Below are 13826 nucleotides of genomic sequence, written 5' to 3' on the forward strand. Positions count from 1 at the left end.
TTTTTCCATAACTTACTTTAAATAGTTTTAAGTGAATTCGTGTATAATAACAATACTTTGAGCTATATATTACATTAATAACGATCTAGCGTCAAAGTTTCTTAGTAAAAAACGGGTTTTCATGGCGCCAAAAACGTGGTTAACACAGAACGCTTTCACTTCATCTAATTTAGTCAGCTCGCGATCGCAACTTGTATTACTTTGTCGAAATTATTAAAAATATAGACATCCTTACAATTTATTTAAAAAAAACCAGTGCTATTTTCTTCATTATATATATAGGTATATACACTAAAATATATTTCTTCACAATTTTTGTGTCTGCCTGTCTGTTTGTTCCGGCTAATCTCTGGAACGGCTGGACCGATTTTGACGGGACTTTCACTGATAGCTGATGATATAAGGAATAACTTTTTTTTCCACAGGAGAAAATAGCCGGATCTCCACCCGCGCGGCAGGTGGGGTATGTGGCAGTTGAACCTCACTAAAAACTCCTGCCCCTCACAACCGGCGCCCTACCTCGGACCGGGTTGGAGCCCAGTCGGGGCTTATTGAGACGGCGGGACAAGGTTGACGCAGAGCACATTACATCCCGCCGTCCCACAGACACCGGACCGGCGGCCGCCAGCATCACGACCACCGGTCCCCTCGGTCAGCGGGCCGAGAGCCCGCCTTGACGGCGCCGCGTTACATCTTCCCCCGGAGCGGTCGCGGGAACGCGGTCTACCGTCACCAAGGAGTAACTTAGGCTACTTTTTTTAGACTAGCTTCGCCCCGCGGCGTCACCCGCGGTACGACAATAGCCGCGGGTAACATCGCGGGACTCAGCTAGTAGTAAATAAAATTCATTTATACATATTTAATTTTATCATATTCAATGGAAAACTAAACGTTCTATTCGGAACGTACTATTCGAAACTAAACTATGAAAAAATCTGTTAACGAAAGAGAAATACGTTAGATCTGTAGAGCAGGCTGTACTGTCTCAAGGTGGTGATGTACGGCGTCAAGGTTGCCCTGTAAACCCTTTTGAAATCCACATGATACACACAAATGTGGAATGGGGAATCGCCGGTGAAACCATTTTCTTCTTTTGACTTTCATTTTATGTTTTGTTTCGGAGAGTGGGATTGGGAGAGGTAGGATGTTCCAGGTGAGACCAATGCAATACCTGAATAAAGTGTGAAAAAAGATATCTGGAAACGCACTGTGAATAAACGCAGTGGCTCGATAAAGTATGGATGAACTCTACTCCGGTGGCGGGCGGTGCGATGGTAAAAATGATTTTAGTTTAAACTGTGATTGATTTCACGGGCCTCAAGAGATAGTAAAGAGATAGTGAGCTTGCAAACCTTCCTGGTTTGCTTTTTAATCACGGGATGCTCTTAAGCTGTATAAGTTCACAGTAAAAAATCTTAAATAAAAAAACCGAACACGATAATATCATTTGACGTGACAACGTCTTATAATTCGATGGAGCCGGCTGCACGCACGAAAAAACATGACTCATGCGGCGTTACCTCGCTCTGGGGCGTTCCATTTAAGGCTTGAAGTGCAAATGAGAGCGCGCAACGAGCGACAAAGAGGCACAATCGGCCTCCGCGTTCGGCAGCGTTCGACATCTGTCTCTCTCCTAATTGAGTGAGCGATGCATCCGCGTGGACAGCTGCTATACAGTAATACATTTATATTTTCTTATGACGTTGTCACGTTCAACTATCGTCAGTAAACCGACTTTACAGACAACCGATTTTTTAACATAATTTTTTTTGTTAAGTTACTCTAATAAAGGATATTATACCATAGCATAGTTAATTAAATAAATTATTTACCTAAAAGCTTACCTTGGTGTTAATTTAATTATTGCAACTTAAAATTCACAAGGGAATCGACAGCTTTTTTCATATACATACATAGGACTGACATACCGACTAGGTTTTTTTATTTGTTTATTGTTTAGATGGGTGGACGAGCTCACAGCCCACCTGGTGTTAAGTGGTTACTGGAGCCCATAGACATCTACATCGTAAATGCGCCACCCACCTTGAGATATAAGTTTTAAGGTCTTAAGTATAGTTACAACGGCTTCCCCACCCTTCAAACCGAAACGCATTACTGCTTCACAGCAGAAATAGGCAGGGTGTTGGTACCTACCCGCGCAGACTCACAAGAGGTCCTACCACCAGTAATTACGCAAATTATAACTTTCATTTGTTTTATTATATCATTATCTACCTCTCCAGGCTCAGACCATTTAGTAGCAGCCTGCATCAAGCATGCCTCTAAGACCTTCTTTAACTTCTCCGTGTATAGCATTGCTTAAAATTCCTTTTACCGTACATATTTCTCGCAGGGTTCTTCATCATCACTCAAATAATATTATTTATATTAGTATGGGGCGATTTAAGCTTAATGACTGACGTGGGACTCGTGCTAGGGACGAACCTAGCATTGTCAGCCAAAATTGCCGTGTTCTTTTTCAAACGAGAAGAACTCGCAAGTATTCTTAAGAAAAATGACGACACCCTAAGATTTGAAACCAGAGAGGAAGGAAAGAAGATTATTTCCGAGTAAGTACATATTATTTATAAAAACACGTGTGGCACTCGGGGACTGCCGCGGTAAAGCTATTACATAGAATTTTTTATCCACTTATGCAATTGTATATATAATATTATAATATATAATTAGACAATAATAATTTAATATTAAAACAATAATAAAATAAGACCAGGATATATTTATAAACATTAACAAAAGCAAAACATTTAAATTAACTGTCCCCTTCAGACTCATAAGCTAGACCGCGCGAGAGAGAGATGGGCAGAGTTTTCATGATGCGCATGCAGTGCGACGTCACGCCGCGCGCTTATTCACAAACACTACACAAGCGTAGGGTGTGAATGTGTTGAACGCGAGCTACATGGAGGCGGAGTGGGGGGGTGTTAGGTTTTATTTTCATTACGGAATTTCTTGATTCAGTCTCCGCGCTCAAAGTCTTTGATAAAAGCTATGTATACCTAATATATATACCTAATCTTGCCATAAATACTGAGACAAAGGAAAAAAAAAATTTATTGCAAATAACATCTATTACTTTTACAATGTGTTTGTTTAATACATAAATATAAAACAATTTAAAGTATAAAAAGCTTATTCGAAGTGGTCTCCATTGGCTGCAATACAGTCCTTTAAACGTTGAGGCCAGTTATCAATAGAAGCACGCACTCTTTCCATGGGAAAATTTTTGCACTGCCAATCGTACAAATTGTTTTAGGGAATCCAAATTATCATGGCGTTTAGAGCAAGCCGTACTCTCTGAAACTGACCATAAATCATAATCCAGTGGATTAAGCGGATAGTTTTGTCTCTATTATAGTGGAATTAACATTTCATAGACACTTTCCCAGTTGGTGGGTGTTATTAATTTGTATATATATTCACAATCGTAATGATATTTAAAATATATACGCATAAATACGGTCATTTTGTTTGTAAAAATGTTGCTCAATTGTAAAAATTTTCTCACCCATAAACAAAATTTTTCTATGACCTCCCTTTGCGTACCGCTTCAGTAGTTGTTTCGATTTTACCACCTTATTCTCTTTTAAATTATCAGTTAAGAAATGACCAGTACGTCTCTTATAGGCTGCAAGTCCTAAGTCATATTTTAAAATACGCGACATGGTTCTAGGTGCTATCTTCATCTCCCGAGATGAAATCTTTTGCTTTCGGACAAGATTTCTTCGAATTCTTTCCCTTACTGCTTTGACCACCTTTTTCGTACGAGCACTACGTAGACGGCCAGATCTTTTTCTGTCACTAACAGAGGAGGTCTCATTGCACCTATTAATAGCCCGGTACACAAACATTTTACTAATCCCAAGCGTATGGAGAGTTTTAAAAATTGCATTTGGCTCCATACCTACTTTGTGTAATGCAATCACAGCGATTCGGTTCTCTTTATCACCCCACTCCATTTTAATATCGCAAAATATTGTACAATGTATTGGCGCCATAATGAGAAAACTCAATGAGCAATCATATAAAAATGGCAGATTCCAAATTCATATGTAATATTTTGTTTATTTTTAATTGTAACTGTATTTATGGCCAGACTAAGTATATCTATATATCTATATATAAACATGTATTATATCGCGTGGGCGGGGAAACGTGCTCAGCAGCTGGTTAAAAAGTAGTCTATACCTGTATCCTTTCTGATAAAAGAGTAACAAACCAATTAGAAAATGCATTTCTTCAAAATCGGCTTATACCGTTTTGGGGCTGAAAATGTAACAGAGGGACAGAGCTTAATTAATATTAATATAATTTTTCTACAATATAAATCATGAACGCCTACGTTCAAATTACGTGCAGATTAATCTCTCTACCAGTGAAAACTACATGAAAATCCGTTCAAGAGTGCGGTCGCTTTTAATCACGAGATTGGCACGATTTAATCACGATCTTAGCAACGATAATGGCCAAGCAATGCACTTGATAGAATAGTTTGTTACATCAAAATTAAGTTCTTTATTAATACCAAAATATTATTTTCTTTTAAGAATCGATCGAGAAACCAATTCGTTCATGAAAGTATTTTTTTGTTTTGGAGTCGGTACTGTCATTGCGTGGTTCTTAAGCACACCAAAAGGAGAATTGCACATCGCTACTTGGTATGAATATAAGTATATGTTTCGTTTTAATGATCTTATGTCGAACTAAATAGACGTAGACGCCCATAGAAATCACAACAGGAAGAATACCACCCACCTTGAGACACGAATTTGAAATCTTAACTATGGCGAACAGTTGCTCCACCCTTCGTTCTGGAATTGGAGACTGTGTAGTGACAGAAATTAGCAAGATGATATTTATCTACCCATACGGACTCACAATACTCCATTTGAAACTTTGGTTCCATGGCTCTAGCTAGGCAGTCGCATCCATATTGTGATGTACTTATATTGGTCACGGTAGCAAAGATGATTAGATCAGGTGCCATAATAGATTCATCTTAAAAAAATAATTAGTACAATGCGGTTCCATTTATTTCTTTATTTTAGGTATCCATGCGACACTAAGAGGTCACCAGCATACGAAATCATTATGATTCACCAGGTATATTTCACGTATTGATTTCTTTTTTTATCTACCCCCTGGTAGCGAGTCGGGCTTTGTCGTCGAACCCATTGCTTGCGACAAAGGGTCTAGCGAGTAAACTAACCCATAGACACAGCCTTCTGAGTTTCTCGCCGGATCTTCTCAGTTGGTCGCGTTTCCGATCCGGTCGTAGATTCTGCGAAACACTGTTCTTGCTGGGCTACTCTTGGCAAATGGCATAGACTTTGTTAATTTTTATTTATATATTGTCAAGACTATAGCTGTTGCCGTCATAGCATCACTGGCAATAACAGCGGACTTATTGATGCTGTCCATGATCGCTGTTTGTCGCTGCAGAGTGAAGTTAGTGGGATTATACTTGCAAACGATCTGCGATGATTTGCCGTGTAATGTCAAGGTAAGATTGTATAATTCTTGTTTGAATTTGAATTTTGAATTTGAATTTGAATTTGGACATATTTCGAGTCCCCTATAATAGACAGAGAAAATTCATAACATTACCCTATTTTTACATTGACAGATACATTTTTCATTTTATCAAAAATGAAGTATACAGGTATTTTGTTACAAGCAATGATAAGGTATTCTACTAATTAGAAGGGGATTAAAATGTTATCATTTTCCAAATGGCCTCCGAATAAAACTGGATTGCTTTTGTTCGCTCTTCGGGCGCTGGTTGTGGCGAGAGATGGGGTGCTATTGGAGCAGCTAGCCGTAAAATATTCGTTTATTTCATGTATTGGTATAACGTTTATCCGTTAATATTATTACACAAATGTTTCAGAATAAACTGACATCAGATGAAGAGGTAATCGTCGCGAAACGTATCCGCGAATATATCATCGAGCACCAAGCTATATTAGACTGTATTTCTGAACTGCAAAACCATTTTTCGCCTGCATTATTAGGTCAACTTTTGACATCAGTAGTGATCATTTGCGTAACTGCGTACCAGTTGGCTGTGGTGAGGACTAATTAATGTAAAATCGGGTCATTCCTTTTGCTCTGTTTTTTTTTTTTATTTTTTTAATGCTTACATGGCTGACGAACTCACAGCCTACCTGGTGTTAAATGGTTACCGGAGCCCTTAAATATCTATAACCTAAATGCCGCCATCCATATTGAAATATGAGTTCTAATGTCTCCGTTTTTAAAATACAACCCTTCAACCCGAAACGCATTACTGTTTCACGGCAGAAAAAGCCAGGCTGTGATACATACCCGTGCGGACTCACAAGATGTCCTACCACTAGTTATTGCGCAAATTATAATCTTGCGGGTTTCATTTTTCTTACACGATACTATTCCTTCACCATGGAAGTCAGTGGCGAACATTTGTTAACTACGTATTTCATTACAAAAATTGTTACTTGTCTGCGGAATTCGAACGCCGTTGCATCGCTAGATACGAATGCACCGGACGTCTTAACCTTTAGGCCACGACGACTTCTGATCACTACAGATCGGTACTTTATGAATTTGTGGAGTAGAGATTTGCTCAAAATGACTTTCGAAGGAGCAGGGATATGAGCGACATGGAAGGCCCCACATCTTGTAACACCGATGCACATGTTCTTCGTCGGCATCGGCAACAAATACCTACCCTCAAGGTAAAGGACGATCCAAGCGTTTCAACAGAATACACGAAAGGCTGGGCTGCAGCCGCTGCAGTAAGCAAACTACGTTTCTAAGCGATGGTGCTTAACGTGATCTACGTTGTTGATACTAGATCCACGTTTGGGCCTGATATTCCCATTGTAAGAAGACATTCTGTTTGACCGTGAAGGTCCACAATTTTGACCGGCTGCTTAATTCATACCACTCCTGGTACTTCGCTCAAACCCGCCCTACTGTAGAAAAAATACTACACCGCAATGGTCTTAGATAAAATATCAAAACCGTTTCAAAGTAGAGGATATTGGCAACTGAAATTCAATGTATCTTCAGTTCATCAGCCTTCAGTTCACTAGTTCACGATTAAAACAGATCTTTAAGTTCCGGACCAATATCAAAGAATACATTTCCAAACTATGTAATCAAGCCACTAACCTACATGTAAACAAAAACAAACACAGATTCTGGAGGATATAACCGAGTTGGTGACAAAAATGATTATCAGCATGTAGTTTCTTAATTCATTAGTTAAATTTCTTAATAGGCAGATGTTCATACTTCGCACCGCATAGTTGCTTACGGACATCAACAATTATAGAAGCTAAACGTTGCCTAACGCTTATGGTGCTTTTCAAACATTGGTGGAAGAAGAACATAGCGTTTATGAAATACCATGGGGGGAAATACATTCTAGATCCAGACGATACGTAGCAAAAAATACCTCAGAATGCGAATTATGGATGAGTACAGAGTTTCCGAGTGTTACGGAATAAACTCTACTCCGCTGGAGAGTGGCGCGCTGGTGAGTCGGTTCTGGTATAGTTAACTAGTTTATTACAAAAAGATTTTTGTATTTACAGGAAAAATCTTCTGACATGCTGCGAAAGTTCACCATGGCTTCCTTTCTATTTGGAATGTCCACTGAAATGTTCATGTTCGGCTATCAAGGGGGGGCACCTGTCACATGATGTATGTAATCTGTTGCCTTGAATTCTCAGCGTTAACGACCGCTAGAATTGTAACGCTTAGGCAAACTTTTAGTAAAGACATATAAATAAGAAATAGAAAGAATTTAATTAAGAACAGAAATAATCTATGAATACTTCCAGAATAATACTGGTCGACAGCGCAAATAAAATAAAAATGGTGCGCATGACAGAGAGACAGAGGGAGAGAGAGAGAGAGAGAGAATAGTAGGGCGAGAAACTGCAAAAAGTCATCATCATTATCCTGCCCTTCTCCCAGCCACCTGGGGTCGGCGCAACATGTTTTCGCCTTCCGTAGTCTTCTATCATATACCATTTCTTCGCTCACTCCCCTCTTACCCATATTGTCTTTCACACAATCTATCCATTTCTTCTTAGGTCTACCTCTTCCTCTATATCCTGCAACTGCAAACTGAAGAAATTGCAAAAAGTATGAACAAGAATTTTGGTTTATTTCCGACCTATCGACAGCAGCATCGGTTCATGCCGCAATTGGTACCGTAGCTACTATTGACTTATAGTGACTAAAAGAACTTAGTATTATAAATATTCTAGACTCAAGATTTTCCAAATATACTTAGTCTGGCCATAAATACTGTTATAATAAAAAATAAAAAAAAATCTATTGCTAATAACATTTATTCATTTTACAGTACGTTAGTTTAATAATAAAAAACAATTTCAAGTATAAAAAGCTTATTCGAAGTGGTCTCCATTGGCTGCAATACACTCCTTTAAACGTTGAGGCCAGCTATCAATAGAGAATGGTATCTTGGTACACTTGTGCCGATGTTTTGATACCTTTTTCACAAAAGTATGGCTCAGTCACTCCTTCATAGCTAATACCTCAACAAACCATCACTGAAGTCGGATAGTGCCCACGTTGCACTCTGTCGACTAATTGGGAAGCTTCCTTAGAGCTTTGTGCATAAATACGGTCATTTTGTTTGTTAAAATGTTGCTCAATTGTAAAAAAATTCTCATCCGTAAACAATTTTTTTCTATGACCTCCCTTTGCGTACCGGTTCAGTAGTTGTTTCGATTTTACCACCCTATTCTCTTTTAAATTATCAGTTAAGAAATGACCAGTACGTCTCTTATAGGCTGCAAGTCCTAAGTTATCTTTTAAAATACGCGACATGGTTCTAGGTGCTATCTTCATCTCCCGAGATAAAATCTTTTGCTTTCGGACAAGATTTCTTCGAATTATTTCCCTTGCTGCTTTGACCACCTTTTTCGTACGAGCACTACGTAGACGGCCAGATCTTTTTCTGTCACTAACAGAGGAGGTCTCATTGGACCTATTAATAGCCCGGTACACAAACATTTTACTAATCCCAAGCGTATGGAGAGTTTTAAAAATTGCATTTGGCTCCATACCTACTTTGTGTAATGCAATCACGCCGATTCGGTTCTCTTTATCACCCCACTCTATTTTAATATTGCAAAATATTGTACAATGTATTGGCGCCAAAATGAGAAAACTCAATGAGCAATCATATAAAAATGACAGATTCCAAATTCAAATGTAATATTTTGCTTATTTTTAATTGTAACAGTATTTATGGCCAGACTAAGTATATCGATAGAAAACATAATCTATGATAGTTCCGGATCGTGTGGTCAGTTCGTTATCCATCCTTAAATCAAATTTCTCTTGTAATAGGGAATGCTGTGTTTATGAAACAATGACCTAGCTCGCTTTCTCCCTCTCTCAACGGTCGAGTGGTTTACGAGACGCTTTGCCTATTTTCTCACTCTCACTCTTCCTAAATAGTATATTTTCTCTCTGGCCGTAACGAATCTGTCGCGAGTTAAATTTTACCCTCAAGGCGCCTAAACAAGTTTTACGTCAACTACATTTCTGTTTTACGTCCCTTGCAGAGTATGGAGGTGGCAACGGCGGCGTATAGTTGTCCTTGGTACACGTTCCCCACATCGCTCAAACGGTCACTGTTGGTGATCATGATACGCGCCCAGCAGCCGGCTTTACTCACAGCTGGAGGCTTCACGACCCTCTCACTAGAAACTTTTGTTACAGTAAGTTAGGAACCAGCACACGCACAACTTTCGTTTTTCAGTAGACGTTGTCGTCTTTTAAAGACAGCAAGAGCATCGGTCTGTTTTCGGTTCGGCAAGAGACCGTTGCGGCGTCGTTTTTAAAGACATTTCACACATAATACACGTTCATAATAAAATGATATTTAGCGTTGAAACGACGCTAAGCATTGATTACGCGTGGCCACGATTGCGTCTTTTTGTTTTAAGTGCACTGTTAGTGTGCTCATAAATTAACAGAATTGTGAGGTAGGAATAGAAAGAGGCCGTGCACTACTAACTTGACCTGCAGTTCCCTTCGTAGAATGTGAGCTTCAGTTTTTGTGGGCCACAGCTTTTCGTCACCACTCGACGGTTCTCGGAGACGGATGTGTACGCGATGCTTAATGCAATTTTGAACGTACGTAACTAATTTTAAAATATTGTAAATTATTTAAGTAGTATTTACTACTGAAGAAAAATGAAGATATCTTTTTTATTCTTTTTTTGGCTTTTTTATTTTTTTTAAGGGATTTCATGACCTGGTAACTAAGACCTTTAGGCCAAGTCTTATTTTAATTTATATTCTTATTTTTATGAAAAATGATAATATGAAGTGAAATGAAATAGGATGATATGAGATGAAATATAATCTCAGTAAAATGTTGGTCATTTACCGAGACTTTTTCAGTAGACTTTTTGGAGGAACCCCACGAAGCTACGTCCAGCGACTTTGTTTCATTTTCCCACATTTGTGCACTTTCACAGATATTAAACAGTTAATAAACCATCTAATAAACCACACGTAATAATAAACCACAGTTAATAAACCACAATAATACTCATTTTAACCTGAATAAACACTAAATAGACAAAATAAAACAAATCACACAACATTTTTTACTGGTGGTAGGACCTCTTGTGAGTCCGCGCGGGTAGGTACCACCGCCTTACCTATTCTGCCGTAAAGCAGAAATGCGTTTCGGTCTGAAGGGTAGGGCAGCCGTTGTAACTATACTGAGACCTTAGAACTTATATCTCAAGGTGGGTGGCGCATTTACGTTGTAGATGTCTATGGGCTTCAGTAATCACTTAACACCAGGTGAGCTGTGAGCTCGTCCACCCATCTAAGCAATAAAAAAAAAATCACTTCTCGCGTTCCCGCCAAAAAGTCACACTGTTATAACAGTCTCAACCATAGATAATAAATACACTTAGATTTCAACTTTGACATTTGCCATCCAAGTTCTATTCTCGTCGATTTTAATTATTTCATGTATACATTTTGGTATACAAATTTATTCTAAATCTAGAATAAATCTAGAATAAATTTGTAGTCTACTTTGTTTCTATAAAACATCACATCAGCTATGCAGCATACGGCCTTTTTATCCATGACTTTTTTTGGCAATGCCGATTAACTTTTGATACTTATATTTACAGATAATGAAAGCATCATACAGTTTCTTCACCGTTCTTCAGGAAGCTACAGATTGAACTCACCTTTTATGCTTGCCATTCACGCACGGACTAAATAGTTTCCAACCCACTGGGATATGACTTGTCCGTGCGACTCTTGGCAAGCATTCCTCAAACTAGCTACAGCTCGACACAGACTACGGCAATGAGGCCTACATTATCTTTAAAATATATTTTTTTAATATTGAAATATAACTAAGTCGAGCTATTGTTGTCACTTTTCTATTATTCAAAATGCAATAAAAATAAAGTCGAGTATTAATCTACTATTAAATACACCGACAATTTAATATATGCTTTTAAAAACAATTCATGCTTCTTTATAAAATCACTTTTGAAATATCCATCAATTTGATTAATTTTTTGTCCTTAATTAAAGAGGTTGGTATTGCTGTAGTTAAGATAATTAACCTGTTAAATATTAAATCTAAATTAAAGAAATACAGTTTTACTGCACCAACTTATTTTGTTATTTTCAAATTACCAAGAAGTTGCTGTAATCTAATATGTAAGTAGGAAACATGGTAGACATATTTTGGGAACTGCTCTGCATTAAACTCTTTTAGACAGGGTCGCGTCAGCTCGTCCGCCAGTCAAAGTGAATCTAAACAGCCTCTCGAGATCACCGGCAGATGGACGTGATTTGAAAGCATGTTTTTTATTGCCGTTGTAGGCGGACGAGCATACGATTTACCGGATGACGAGTGGTTACCGTCGCTCATGGACATCAGCAAGCCCCGGGACAGAGCCAAGCCGCCGCCTACCATTTAATAATCTCCACAAGCCTCGTTTGAAGAAAAACAAATCATAGCGCTCAGGAGACACCGTGGAGGGGAGCTCATTCCAAAGGCGGATGGTACGTGACAAAAATGATTTTTGGAAACGCACTGTGGATGAACACAATGGCTTCAGGTAGTATCTGCCTCTGGCATTGCTGAAGTCCACGGGCGATGGTAACCACTCACCATCAGATGGGCCGTATGTTAGTCTGCCTACAAGAGCAATAAAAAAGTGGGCCGTGAGCTCTTTCTCGTCTCTGAGCAATAAAAAAAGAAAAAGAAAATATACAGTGAAGGTACAAATAGGTAGGTTCATGGTTCATATTATAGTACAGACTAAGGCCTTGAGCCTCCAGTACTTACCTACTACTAAGCTGACAGTACTTTACAGTACTCGACGGATGAATTGTATTTAGAGAAAAAAAAATAGTTGTTTGTTGAAGAGAAAAAATGCGCAACTATTTGTTCTAAATCAGAAACCGAATTGTGAACAAGCTCAGTGAGGGCATATGGCAATATGTTGAAAAAAAACTGATGCTGTAAATAATCAGATGAATTCAAGAGTTTTTTGTTTTTTATTTACTTGAGCCTTGCAAATTTCAGTTTTAGACATCTATATATATAAAAATTAATTGCTGTTCGTTAGTCTCGCTAAAACTCGAGAACGGCTGGACCGATTTGGCTAATTTTGGTCTCGAATTATTTGTGTTAGTCCAGAGAAAGTTTAAAAGGTAGATAAATATAAAATTCGGATTCCTTTTGTTTGTTTTAAGTTTATTGTATGCAAAAGTTTAGGTCTTTTATTTATCGATTGAGGTACTAGAAGTCTGCCGGGTCAGCTAGTTAATTTATAAATATCTCCATTTACGGAGTTGTACCACAAAACAACAGCTGTTGATTTCGAGCGAACATTTTTAAAAGAGCAGCTTAAATCGTATCTCATGGTTTAATCGCTCCCTCGTGACCGCCACACTCTGAGAAGGCGGCTCGACATACAAACCCTCTTGCCGTGGCCTCTGGAACTTACATACCCGATCCTGTAGACCGAATGGTAAATAGTCGACGTCGCCCAAAACACGCCATTACCGATCCTTCCGACCCATTAACGGTGCTCTTAGGTACCACAAGCACCGGTCATCGTTCTCGTCGAGCCCGTCGCTTGTGACGAAGGGCTCAACGAGCCAATTAACCCACAGACACAGCCCACTGAGTTTCTCGCAGGATCTTCTCAGTGGGTCGCGTTTCCGATCCGGTGGTAGATTCTGCGAAGCACTGCTCTTACTAGAGCTCGTGTTAACAACGTTGTAACACCGTATTGCTAATTAGCATATTCGTAGTGAGTCAATCTGGCAAATGCTCCCTCCATCGGTTCATCCTTTGTTCCGAGTTCCCTTAAAAGGGCATGCATGCGCTAGGGACGACTCATTCCGAAGCCGCGCCAAACAGTCAAAGGAAAAGTCAAGAGAGTACATATAATTATTGATCTGTATAAGAATGTTTCACATTCAAGTTTGTAAATTGTGCCCGATGTAATTTATGGGTAAGTGTTTGATTATACATATGTTTGTTCTGTAATGTGTCATGAACTTATTTTGTATAATTCATACTTTATAGGGTTCCAATAGTTCCGTAATTCGTGACTTTCAATTTGTCAATTTGATTTTGAAATTCAACGTAGGAAAAGGAAGGATAATGTTGTCCCGGATGCGTTATCCCGCATCAATGTAGATCAAATTGATATAGTCACCCCGAGCACCGACGAATGGTACAATCAATTATATAATTCTTGTTATGAAAATCCTTC

The 13826-nt window shown here is 38.7% G+C and overlaps 1 protein-coding gene across 1 annotated transcript; it reads left to right on the forward strand.

The window, feature by feature from the left end:
* Positions 1 to 1974: 1974 nt before the first annotated feature.
* Positions 1975 to 11672, forward strand: LOC114244930 (4-vinylanisole receptor-like). The gene is given in 9 exon segments (XM_089729386.1): positions 1975 to 2570; positions 4569 to 4679; positions 5070 to 5124; positions 5381 to 5524; positions 5912 to 6091; positions 7602 to 7688; positions 7690 to 7710; positions 9612 to 9767; positions 11208 to 11672. Coding segments are annotated over 9 exon segments (966 nt in total). The 5' UTR covers positions 1975 to 2412; the 3' UTR covers positions 11262 to 11672.
* Positions 11673 to 13826: the final 2154 nt, after the last annotated feature.

This window comes from Bombyx mandarina, chromosome 08 (genome assembly GCF_030267445.1).
Source record: "Bombyx mandarina strain Sakado chromosome 08, ASM3026744v2".
In the NCBI taxonomy this organism is placed as follows: Eukaryota; Metazoa; Arthropoda; class Insecta; order Lepidoptera; family Bombycidae; genus Bombyx; species Bombyx mandarina.